At 53.1% G+C, this 12,163-nt stretch overlaps 1 protein-coding gene across 1 annotated transcript in view; it reads right to left on the minus strand.

Annotated features, from left to right (window-relative positions):
* Positions 1-1,658: 1,658 nt before the first annotated feature.
* Positions 1,659-12,163, minus strand: part of IVD (isovaleryl-CoA dehydrogenase) — a 13,209-nt gene continuing 2,704 nt past the window's right edge. Inside the window, exons 4-12 of the mRNA XM_007460179.1 lie at positions 10,434-10,603; positions 9,379-9,472; positions 9,038-9,174; positions 7,221-7,317; positions 5,821-5,914; positions 5,257-5,338; positions 4,462-4,566; positions 4,278-4,350; positions 1,659-3,284 (exon numbers count right to left, since the gene is read on the minus strand). Of these exons, the coding sequence (XP_007460241.1) occupies positions 3,151-3,284; positions 4,278-4,350; positions 4,462-4,566; positions 5,257-5,338; positions 5,821-5,914; positions 7,221-7,317; positions 9,038-9,174; positions 9,379-9,472; positions 10,434-10,603 (986 nt within the window). The 3' untranslated portion in view covers positions 1,659-3,150. The remainder of the gene's footprint in view (positions 3,285-4,277; positions 4,351-4,461; positions 4,567-5,256; positions 5,339-5,820; positions 5,915-7,220; positions 7,318-9,037; positions 9,175-9,378; positions 9,473-10,433; positions 10,604-12,163) is intronic.

A 12,163-nucleotide genomic window follows, 5' to 3' on the forward strand; every position in this document is an offset into this window, starting at 1 on the left:
GAGTGACCAGGTGTGTCCCACAGGGCGCTGGAACTAGTGTGGCTCTGGGTTCTGGGTATGAGGAGTGTGGGCAAAGGCAGCAACAGCCAGGAATGTGGATGGGGCTCTGAACTCTCTGATTCCAGGGCCCCCAGATGCTGGCCTGTGGAAATGAGGCATGTAGTGGGCTTCTTATAAATTAAATGTGCGCACTTGAAAGATCCATCTGCAGTTAAATCAATAAGTTGGCATATCACTTAAAGGCATGAAGTGAATTACCAAATGAAATCTCTTAAAGATTCAAAAGGAGTTTCATCCTGGAACTGGGCGTAGGGGAGGGTTTACAGTTTTTATTTTGTTGTTGTTGTTGATTTTAAATAAGCCTTTAAACTATCCTAGTTTAAAACCCATGCACATAAAACAAACACACACCCCCACCAGCAAAAAAAACCCTAGCCTTTGTTCTGAATTTCTGTCCTTTCTACTTTTATAAATTGCTAAAAGTGGCCTTTCTTGTATGAAACGATACAGATGGAGAGTAGCCGGCTTTTCCCCCCGTTAATGTCCTCATTTGGCAGAAGAAAACGTCGCTGAGCCCTGTGCATCCTGAAATACGAGACTGCGAGCCTCCAGTCCAGAGCACCCTGCCTCTGCGACGGCCGGCCGGCAGGGGTCAGGCGAGCTCCACGCAGGGCCCACGGAACCGCGCCCGAGCCCGCGCCGGGCTCCGCCGCGGGAGCGGCGCTTCGCGGGAGGGGGACAGAGGGAGGACCCTGGACACTGGACTTGCCCTAGGCTGGGGGTCGCGGCTAACGGTCCTGGGTTAGCCGGGAGGGGCGTGGACTGGGCGTCTGCCCCCAAATAAAAAAGAGGCGCCCTTTCTCAGCCCCAACGCCTAGCTGACGCCAGCGCTGGTTCCACGTCTGGGCGTGGCCGGTTCACCTAGCGTTTTTTCGGGTACCGTGGGCAACTCACCGGTCTTCAGGAAGCAGGACCTGCGCAACCTTTTCTCCTGCACCGGGTTGTCGGGATAAAGGAGCTAATATGTCAGTATGAGACTTGAGAGGTCTATATAGGTGAGAGATTGTCATTACCAGGTTATATGGGTTTAGAATTAGGACTCAGGCCTCTGGAGGCGTGTCCTCTAGGCCCCAGATCAGCTGTTCTAAAAGGTTGCCTGTGCCTTATAATTACCCCTGGGGATGTGATTAGGTCTGAGGCCCATCCAGGAATCTGGGATTTTTACAGGTTGCTAAATTCTGATAAAGGGTGTGCCCAGACCACACTTGGAAAACCATTCTCTTAGCTTCTGTTGCCAACCGACGGGGCAAGCAGTAGTAAAACAAAGAATGGCATGGTAGTCAACAGGTGAGCTGGGCCGATAGTGACCTGCCTAAAATTGGAGTGGAATGAGGCAGCCCCAGGAAGGAGTGGTGCTGGCAGCTGGTACTGCAGAGTTGTACAATGCACATAAACAACCCCAAATTCCAAGAACCAGTGCCCCCTGCTCTCCCATCATTCATGACTCAGGCTACACTTTTTTGGCTTTATTTTATAACATTTCTATTTCACATATAGCATTGGGAGAATAATCATCCTCCCCAAGTTGGTGGCAGAGCTCCGTTACCCACACTGACTGGATGAAACATCTCATTCTGAACGTCTTCGGGCTGTTCGTTCCAGCTACACTTTGTAACCAGCAAGACCACCATTTTAGCCACATTCATCTCCAACATAGTAGGGAGCAGGGTGGGGAAGTGAAGGGACAGGGCCACAAGCCCCTCAGGATAGGACTGGGCTGGGGCTGGTAAGGAGCTAGCTCCACCTGTCACAAGCATCAGGCTGGGAACAGCCCTTGGCTATAGGCCAGGACCAAAAGTCAGAACAGGCGTCGCTGGGCTGAGGGCCAAGAAAACCAGTTCTCTTTTAGGGAACTAGATGGGGTGGGACAACCCAAAACTGTCCCACTCTCACTGTGCTCCATCCAGATGGCCATGTAGTAGGGCCCCAGGCTGGCATTCTCAGAACCCCTATTTCTGATGATCTGGATTCTAGCTCCAGTTCTGACCTTGGGAAAATCAAATTGTCTTGATCTTTCAAAACACATGGGGATGGTTTCCAGAAACTTACGAGCTTCCTTCTAGCTCCAAGACTCTTACTGCTCCCTCCTTTCTTTAAAAAATCCCTGGGAGATCTGGAAAAGGGAGGTTGAGAACTCCTCTATCCTAAGGGCTGATTCCACCCCTGTGTCCCCTATCACCAATGAGCAGGCTGAAGGGCCAGAAGCAGGACCCGGACCAGCCACTCTCCAAGGACATAGGGCTGGAGCCAGACGGAAGGCAGTAGCAAGTAGACTGCTTCTCCCCAAAAACACCAGTTTAGAAGCAGATGGGTTTGCTTCACAAAACGTTTAATACAAAATGGCAGCAGTCACTGTGCAGTTGTAACAAAATTAGCCATAGGGTGTCCAGAGAAATGTATGCAGGCAACCTTGGCTGGAGTTGAGCCAGCCAACCCAGGCCTGCTGCCCAGTCAGCTGTGGGCTGTCACATGGCCAGGACTGGACGGTGGCGGTGGCAGCGTTGTGCTGGAGGCATTGAGCCCCGTCCTTCACGAGCACGCTGACCTCTGCCCCACTGCAGACTCTGGGTGGCACAGGTGTTCTGAGATGCCTATTCCCAGACCTCTACCCCAGTGGTAGGATTTCAGCTTAAAGAATGAGGGATGGAGGGGCTGCTGCAGAGGGGGTGTCCACTCACAAGCTGCTGAGAGCTGATGCCTCTAGAAATTGGCAGAAACAGAGGCTAGGTTTGGGGGGTATTTTTCCCCAGAAAGAAAAGACGCTACCAAGTTCAAATTAAGGAGAGGGGCAATGCTTCTTGTGTACTTGAGCAGAGGGTTCCCTGGCAGAGGTTTACCAGGAAAAAAGGTGCCCACCCTGGGAGCGGGGGTGGGGCAACAGGCTTGAAGTTAGAGAGCAAGGGCGCAGAGTCACCAAAGCCCTCCCACTGAGCCCCAGAAAAGCCAGCATGCTTCCTGAGGAGTCCATGGTAAGCCACTGCACACTTTCCCTGGGCCGGTGGGCAGGGCCTGCCTGGAGAAGAGCTGCCGCGTCTCTCCTTCCAGAGAAAGGCCTCTAGGTGCTGGGAAAGGGGATGAAGGGTCTTGGAGTTAATGGAATTCTGCGTTGAAGGCTCTGCCGATGATTAGCCGCCTCACCTCACTGGTCCCAGCCCCGATCTCATACAGCTTGGCATCTCTCAGAAAGCGGCCCATGGGGAAGTCATTGATGTAGCCATTGCCACCTGCAGCCATGGTTTGGGCACAGAAGAAAGGACAACAGGAAAAGTGATGGGCAGTGGGCAAAGCAAGGAAAGCAAACAGAAGATCAAATACATAGAAATGGGCTAGGAGAAGATACTGATTGAAGAGAAGCAGCAAAAGGTGATGAGAGGTTTCCCTGGTGGTGCAGTGGTTGAGAGTCCGCCTGCCAATGCAGGGGACACGGGTTCGAGCCCTGGTCTGGGAGGATCCACATGCCACGGAGCAGCTAAGCCCGTGCGCCACAACTACTGAGCCTGCGCTCTAGAGCCCGCAAGCCACAACTACTGAGCCCATGTGCTGCAACTAGTGAAGCCCACGTGCCTAGAGCCCGTGTTCCGCAACAAGAGAAGCCACCGCAACGAGAAGCATGCGCACTGCAACGAAGAGTAGCCCCCGCTCACCACAACTAGAGAAAGCCAGCGCACAGCCACGAAGACCCAACACAGCCAAAAATAAATTTAAAAAAAAAAGTGGTGAGAGGGATGGGGTGGGGATTACCTAATTGTGGGGAGGGTGGACAGGAGGCCGGAAGTCCACTCAGAGTGCTGAGGATGCCAGGCAAAGGTAGGGGAGAACCACTGGCAAACATGGAGAAGGGGGACAAGAAACTACTGCATAGCACTTACTGGGTGCCAGGCCCAGAGGGGTGAAGTAATTTGCACAAGTCACAAAGCTGGTCAGTGGTAGAGCCACGATTCGAACCTAGGCCGTCTGGCTCAAGCCTGTGCTCTTAACCACTATGCAGCATTGAAGTGAGGCTGTTCCACCTCTGAGGCGTCTCCTCTTCCCCATTCCCCAGTGTCCATAGGACCAGGCTGGGAGGGTGAGAGGGGGGCACTACTGGAGACAGTAGCAACTTGTGGCCTCTGGCAGTTTTCTTCTTTGCTTTTCCATGTCCTCCCAGTAACTGGGGCAGGAGGAGCCTAAAGGTGCAGCTCAGCTGAAGCACAGGGTGAGGAGTGGGGGCCGCTCACCCAAACACTGGATGCCGTCCAGGGCTACTTGAGTGGCGCACTCGGCTGAGTAAAGAATCACCCCAGCGCAGTCCTGTGGGAGGAGGTTCTGTGTCAGCAGGGCCCCCGCCAGGGCCACACGGAGGGGAGGGGGCCCAGCAACCACCCCTGCCCCGGCACGCTCTCCTCTGGGCCCAGCCCTTACCTTGGCAGTGCAGTAGCCCTCATCACAGGCCTTGGCGACATTGTAGACGTACTGCCGACAGGCCATGAGGCGGGTGTACATGTCTGCCATCTTCCCCTGCATCAACTGCACACAAAGGGAGCCCACAGGTCAGTGTGCTGGAGACACACTCCTCTCAGAATCATTCCCTAGTTACCAAAAGTAGGTCAGCAGTAGCAACCTGACAGCCGGGAATGGGGACCCGGGGCACAGAGAGGAGGTGGTGGGACTTGCTTAGGATGACAGACATGGTAGCAGGTCTGGAGTTAAGGCCAGAGAGCTGCTGCTGCATTGTGGACCTGGCCCTCCACTCACACGACCCTCATTACCGACCGTCTTGCAGCCCAGAAAGTGTGACTCAAAAGGCTACTCCCTCCCCACAATCTGCTCCCTTCACCCTCCAACCCTACAATGCCTCATTCATTCATCTCAAACAGGAAGGGAGGTGACATGAGATGAACTGCCTGACAGCTTTCAAAGCCAGGTAGCATGCTGAGGAAGCCTGCGCCCCAAGCATTCACGCATTTTTTTTGTTATTTTGGCCATGCCACGAGGCTTGAGGCTTGCGGGATCTTAGTTCCCCAACCAGGGATCGAGCCTGGGCCCCCTGCAGTGGAAGCACGGAGTCCCAACGACTGGACCGCCAGGGCATTCCCTCAAACTCATTTTTTTGACGAAGGATAGTAAATGCCCACAGCAAGTGCCCTATTTGTTCATTTGTTAAAGAAAACCTGAACCCAACGAAAGAGTACATCTTAACAAAACCATTCCACTCACCTGGAAGTGGCCGATCTTCTGGCCAAAGGCTTCCCTCACGTGTAGGTAGGGAATAGCGTGGTCAAGGATGGCCTGCATGATCCTGCGGGAAGGAGAGAACACTGGCGAGGGGCCTCGCTGTTACCCCATTGCTGGTTGGGGGGCAAATGCTAGTGTGGAAAGGCCTGGGGGGCAGCCCAGCAAGACAAGGAGCTGGCGTCCCAGGGAGGAGAAAAGGAGCGTGAGGACCCTTGTCAGCCCTGCTCAGTCACCACATTGACTGCCCGGCAGTCAGTGCCCCTTCCCCTGAGACCAGGCGGAGTGGCGGGACCCTTCGTAGATGGTTAGAGCTCAGGCATCTTGCTTCACATCTGAGTAACTAAGCAGGGTGAATCCTCAGGCCTTTTGTCTGTCACCCAATGATACTTGCCTTCAGTGCAAAGAAAGTAAACGTGAGAGGAAACGTAATTTTTTGTCTCCAGGAGGTAAGGTACAGGCTCCCATCGGCCCCAAGGGGAGGGCTGTGGCACCACCTGCCGAGGAGGCTACAAGAGCCCAGCTCCCCCCCCAGAGCCTCACACTCACCCGAGCGGCCCACCGGCCAGCACCAGCCGCTCCAGGTCCAGGCCACTCATCAGCACATAGACGCCCTTACTTCGATGGCCCAGGATGTTGGCAGCTGCGGGGAAAAGTGCTGGTCAGGGGCAAGGGGGCTGTCCACAGCCTCCTCGCTTTTGGAAAAGTTGCTGGGTTTAGTAACGTGGCTCTCTCACAAGGCATTAAAATATGTTACCTGACCTTCAACTAGGGCTCCAGGTGAGGAAAAGGATGGAGTTTACCACTTCCAGTCAGAAGTGGAGTTTGCTAGTGGGGACATGCTCCCCTCACCCTGCCCCCAACACACACACCATCCCCAAGACCAGACACACAGGCCCAATCCTTAGAACCTCCCCTTCTCTTCTTGGATGGGAAAGAAGAAAAGCTAGTTTGGTTCAGAAGTCATCCAACCTCTCCCAATTTTTAACACACTTGTGCCCATAAAGGAACCAGAGAATTACTCTTTCCCCCAGGTTGAGTCTGCTCTGGTTAATACTACCCTCCACCCTCCCCTGGGTGGTCCATGGAAGAGCCTGTCCAGGAGACGGGCCATTCGGTGCTGGTGACAGAAACTGCTGAACACCTCCTCACCCCGGAAGCAAGGACACTGGATGGCCTGGGGAGGTGTGGGCAGGAAGCTGAGTGCAAAGAGTTGACACCACTGACCTGTCTTTAATGCTAGTGGAGTTTTTTCCTTGCCGACAAAGAAGGCTCTGCACTGATCATCCCTCCCTAGATGCTCCTTATAACTAAAGCACACTTTTCTCAGGTGGTGGATCGTGGGGCAGAGGGATGGTTTATGGCTGAGTGAGACACAGAACCATCCTAACTGGTGATCAAATCTGTGCCCTCCGTCTCATCAGTGCATGACAGGCGTGCTGGTTCTCTCATGATGTGGCACACTTTCACTTACACTTCAGGGGAGAAATACCTATAAACTGAACTGCCTTCCCTTCACGGAGTCCAGCTTCCATCAGTTTATTTAGATGTTTTTTTAGCATTGTTAATGAACACCTCACACAGGCTGTACAGGCAAATGTACATACAAGGAAGTCTGAAGGACGTGAGTGGGTAAGGGCAGATTGTACCTTTCTACTCCAGATACTGGAATACCAGCCCCAGGCACAGTGTGTGCTCTACATAGGGAACACCACCCTTCCCTGAAGCCACAGTTGGGCATACCGCTGCAGGAGCTCTGGCCGGGAAGGACAGCTGTCCAGACTGAGACCAACACCTATGGGCCAGTGGGCAAGGGCACAGTGGCAGGCCCACTGTCTGGCCACATACCATTGGTGAGCTAACAATGGTGAGGCTCTCCAAGCCAGAGATGGGCTTTCTCAGCGTGTGATGGGGTCAGGACAGGGGCTCCCTCATTCTCAGAGACTCACCAGGAACCTCGCAGTCCTCAAAGATTAGCTCACAGGTGTTAGAGCCCCTCATCCCCAGCTTGTCCAGCTTCTTGGAGGTGCTGAAGCCTGGCATACCCTTTATGGGAATAAAAGGTGGCCCCGATTACAGAGCAGTCCCCAAGGGGGCCAAGAAAAGGGAAACCCCTAGGAAGTAACCATCTTTCCATCAAGTCCCTGTATTTGCCTGATACACCAGCATCTACTCACCAGGCCCCCACTCTGTATGCGATCACCCCATTTCTGGAGGCGCTGCCCCTAACACTCCACCCCAGCCTCCCCTGCTGCTGGCTGCATTCTCCCCAGTTCTCGCGAGATCGGTTCTTTCCCAGTGAAATGCCAGATCCCTGGTGCCCTTCTGACCCTTCCTGGCTTTGGTTCCCTTCCTTGGGGGAAATCACTTCTTTTTTTTTTTTTTTAAGATTTTTAAAAAATTTTATTTATTTTTATTGGCTGTGTTGGGTCTTTGTTGCTGCGCACAGGCTTTCTCTAGTTGCGGCGAGGGGGGCTACTCTTCGTTGCGGTGCGTGGGCTTCTCATTGCTGTGGCTTCTCTTGTTGCAGAGCATGGGCTCTAGGCGCGTGGGCTTCAGTAGTGGCAGCATACGGGCTCAGTAGTTGTGGCTCGCGGGCTCTAGAGTGCAGGCTCAGTAGCTGTGGCACACGGGCTTAGTTGCTCCGCGGCATGTGGGATCTTCCCGGACCAGGACTCGAACCCATGTCCCCTGCGTCAGCAGGCGGATGGATTCTCAACCACTGTGCCACCAGGAAAATCACTTCTAAGACACTCCCCAGCCCACTCAATTCCTTTGCCCCCTTGTTCCTCTGCCACCTGTACCTAATGGAGTCCTACCCGGGGTTCAACTCAACCACCTGTGTGCTCTGACCTGGACTAATCAGATGCAAAACGCGTTGGCGTATGCCCATCAGAGCACTGCCAGGTGTTGCTTCCCTCTCCTCTAGGAGACGAGGGCAGCGTGACTCAACCTGGAGAGTTCCCATCTCAGCCACGCCCTTTGGGCTACTCACTTTTCTTGTCCTCCAGTCCCATTACGAAACACTCTCTCCCTCTCCCTATGGAGGGTACTGCAAATCTTTAAAACACTCATTCACGAAACTCTCTACCAACTCCCCTGCCCCCATGGTCCCCCCGCCCTCCCAGGGGCCCTGGCCTCCTACTTCATGACCATTAGGCAGATGGTTCCTCCGCCATCACCGTCCCCCGCCCGTGCCTCTTCTCCCTCAACTCACCATTGTGCTTTGCTCACTCTCTCTCATGCATCTCACTTTCTCCCTCTCCTACTTTCATTTCTCTTTACCAGAAAATTTGCTCAGTTCTCTCCCATTCCTAAAAGCAAACTGAAACTCCCAACTTTTCATTCTAACTCCTGCTGTCTCCCTTGTGCTTTTACTGACGAGACTTGGAAGGTGCAGTCTCCGGTCTCCACCTGCATCCTCACTCATACCTTGGCTCCCGCAGCTGCTCTCTCCAAGTCCACCAGTGACACCCTGATTGTCAAAGCTGGTGGCCTCCCTTCAGTCCTCATCTTCCTGGACCTCTGGACAGCCCGGCTCTGTGGATGGCTCCACCGTCCTCAGACTTGACCCCTCCTCCCTGAATTCCACTTTTTGGCCACCCTCCTTTCAGTCTCCATTCCTGCCTCAGCCCCATCCCAGGACAGGAGGGAGCCTTGGCAGACCACACAACCCTGATGGTCTTCGCAATCACTTGAAGGAGGTCATCTCTGGTGCCACGTTCAGGAGATAAAAGCCTCCCGCCATACACTCCCCTACACTCACCTTCTCCACAATGAAGGCTGTGATGCCCCGAGAAGCTGGCACAGCAGCCAGGTCTGTCTTGGCATAGACAATAAGGACATCAGCATCAGGGCCATTGGTGATCCAGAATTTGTTGCCATTCAGGACATAGTGATCTCCTAAGGACAGGAAGTTGGCTACTTGCATAAGCTGTATGGGCCTGTCTCAACCAGTCAGTTCTCCAGACCTCCTGTTGACCAAAAAGCTGTCCAGCTGGCAAGTGCTTCTAGAAACCCAGCAGAGGCCACCTCCAATCACTGCTCCCTCACCTCGAAGGTCTGTCCCTCTGCGCACTCCAGCTCTCAAATCAAGGGGATCCTCACCTTTCTTTTCTGCTTTCAGCTTCATGGAGACAACATCGGAGCCGGCATTTGTCTCACTCATGGCCAGGGCTCCAACGTATTCACCGCTGATCAGCTGCAAGGAAAACCCCAAAGGTCCTTGTTATGACTTCAGAAATACCCTACAGTGGCTCACTGATACCATGTCTTGCCTGGTCACATGACACCCCTTCCAACTTCTCTCAGATCCGGGCATAGGTAAAGTCCTAGAAGAGAAGCCCCATACCCACAAGCCTGAAGCTTTCTCTTCTATTCCCATTCCTTTTGCAAGGGAAGCTAGTCCTAGGCTTTCATTTCTTAAAATGCTCAGTAAATGTTGTCCAGTGACTGACTCAGGTGTTCTGGCCCTACTTTTAATTTATTTTTTGGCTGTGCCATGCGGCTTGAGAGTCCCCGACCAGGAATTGAACCCACGCCCCCTGCATTGGAAGCACGGAGTCTTAACCACTGGACCACCAGGGAAGTTCCTATTTTTAATTTTTTTGATTGAAGTATTTTATTTGTTTTTAGTGTCATATTTTAGTTTTTTATTTTCTTAATTTATTTTTGGCTGAGTTGGGACTTCGCTGCTGCGTGGGATTTTTCTAGTTGCGGAGAACGGGGGCTACTCTGCGTTGCAGTGCGCGGGCTTCTCATTGCTGTGGAGCACGGGCTCTAGGCACGTGGGCTTCAGTAGCTGTGGCTCATGGGCTCTAGAGCGCAGGCTCAGTAGTTGTGGCTCATGGGCTCTAGAGCGCAGGCTCAGTAGTTGTGGCGCACGGGCTTAGTTGCTCCACGGCACGTGGGAGCTTCTCGGACCAGGGCTCTAACCCGTGTCCCCTGCATTGGCAGGCGGATTCTTAACCACTGCGCCACCAGGGAAGCCCTGACTGAAGTATTTTAAAACAAATCCCTGACCCCTTCCTACCCCTATCAGTTTCAGGGCAGCAGCACGCTACAGAAAGCAAGGCTGACCAGCCCTCCCCAATGGGGGAGAAGCCTCATGGCTGGTGGTTGCACCATGCGATCAGCATGTTTCTCCATCCCCATTTCCTCACCTTGGGGAGGTACTTCTCCTTCTGGGCCTCATTTCCATTACGAACAATTTGGTTGAGGCAGAGGTTGGAGTGGGCACCGTAACTGAGACCCACTGCTCCAGAGACTCGGGATATCTCCTCCATCACCAGTACGTGTTCCAGGTAGCCCAGACCGGAGCCGCCATACTGAACTAGGGGTCGGGATGGGGGGCGCAGGGGAGTGGAAAAGGCAGCCCGGTTAAATGAGGACACTGAGAGGAATCTTACATTTATTTGCAGTAGAGGAACACTCTTATAGCACCTATTCCAAGTTCCCTCTAGCAAGGTCAACAGGCGGATGCTGTGGACCCTGCTTGCAAGCTCACAGAATTGGTTTTGCCTGCTGCTGCCTCTGGTCAGCTGAGGCATGGTTCAGAAAACAGTCATTGCAACTCCTGCTTTATCCCAAACATCAAAATCAAAGAGGCTGGGTTACCTGGTGCCAGCCTCCCCTCCCTCCGCCCTGCTGTCTGGATAAACCCTGGCAAGGCCCTCTGTGTATGTTCACTCTGACCAAGAAGTCAGGCTGCTCCTTGGCTCTAGGGAAGGGTTAGCCCAACCCGCACGACTCCAGGAAGGAAAGCCCACGGGCAGGTAACGTTAGAAACTGCTACCAGGACACCATGTGGAAACCAGAACTCATATCTGGCTTTCTTTTCAAGGTTGTCCCTGGATAGGGTTTTCATCTGATTCCTAACTGCCTCTTTCTTCCATTAACTAGCATCTGATTCAGAAGAATATTCTTTATGGGGGCTCATAAACCCCCAAGACACAGTGGGAGAAAGAGTCTTGTCTGAGAGTTCCCAGCAACCTTCCCCCTACTATTGTAAGTTAAGATAGTCTAAATTAATTTTTAAGTGGTTACATCATTACTCATGATGTAACTTTGTACAATCAGCTTAAATCCCAGGAACTGTCTCCAAGTGGTGAGGGGAGGATGTAAGGAGAGAATACTGTGGTCCACCGCTACTCTAATGCCCAGTGAACACAGGCCAAAGCAGGGTGAGCTGTCCAGGCTTTGGCTGGTGAGGCCATAGGCTCACCTCTTTACAAGGCACCGCAAGCCAGGCCTGGCCTTTGCTCTAGAGGCCAACATCTGAAACAAAGCCCACCAGCTCCCTGCCCTCTCCCCCTGGAAACAAGTAGTAAGACCCACAGGGGACTCTGGACAGGCCCAGGGACAGCCTGTTAAATACATCATCTGGCCACCTCACTGTGGAGGCTCAGACAGGCATCCCTCTCCCCTATACCTCCGTCTGTTTCCAAATGAGCTCTAGGGCCAAGCTGTGGGCAGAGAACACAGGCATCCCCCACAGGAACACACTGTCCTGAGTGGTACTGCCTCGATGCTACTGGTAGGGCAGAGCTTAGGGATTATGCGAGGCAGTAAGACTGAGGTACTAAGACCACTGGAGTCTTGATCTGGAGTTTTCTAAACTCCCCAGATCACCTGGGGGAACTTGTTAAGCATGCAGAGTTCAAGAGTCTAGGTGACCCAAGTGAACCACACTGACCTAAATTCTTTGCCTTGTGAACATTACTGCCTAAAGAAACAGAAAAGTTTTCTCTTCACTGGGTTGACAGTCACTGGGCACTTTCTCAGCTCCAAGTGGGAAGAGACTCTGGTTTCTCCGAGTATGATCTTTCTTCTCCTTTCCTGCTTCTTTTGGGAATAGTTTTAAAGGGCATGCAAGAAAAGTTCTCTGTAGGGA

This window comes from Lipotes vexillifer, unplaced genomic scaffold (assembly GCF_000442215.2).
Source record: "Lipotes vexillifer unplaced genomic scaffold, Lipotes_vexillifer_v1.1 scaffold408, whole genome shotgun sequence".
Taxonomy (NCBI): domain Eukaryota; kingdom Metazoa; phylum Chordata; class Mammalia; order Artiodactyla; family Lipotidae; genus Lipotes; species Lipotes vexillifer.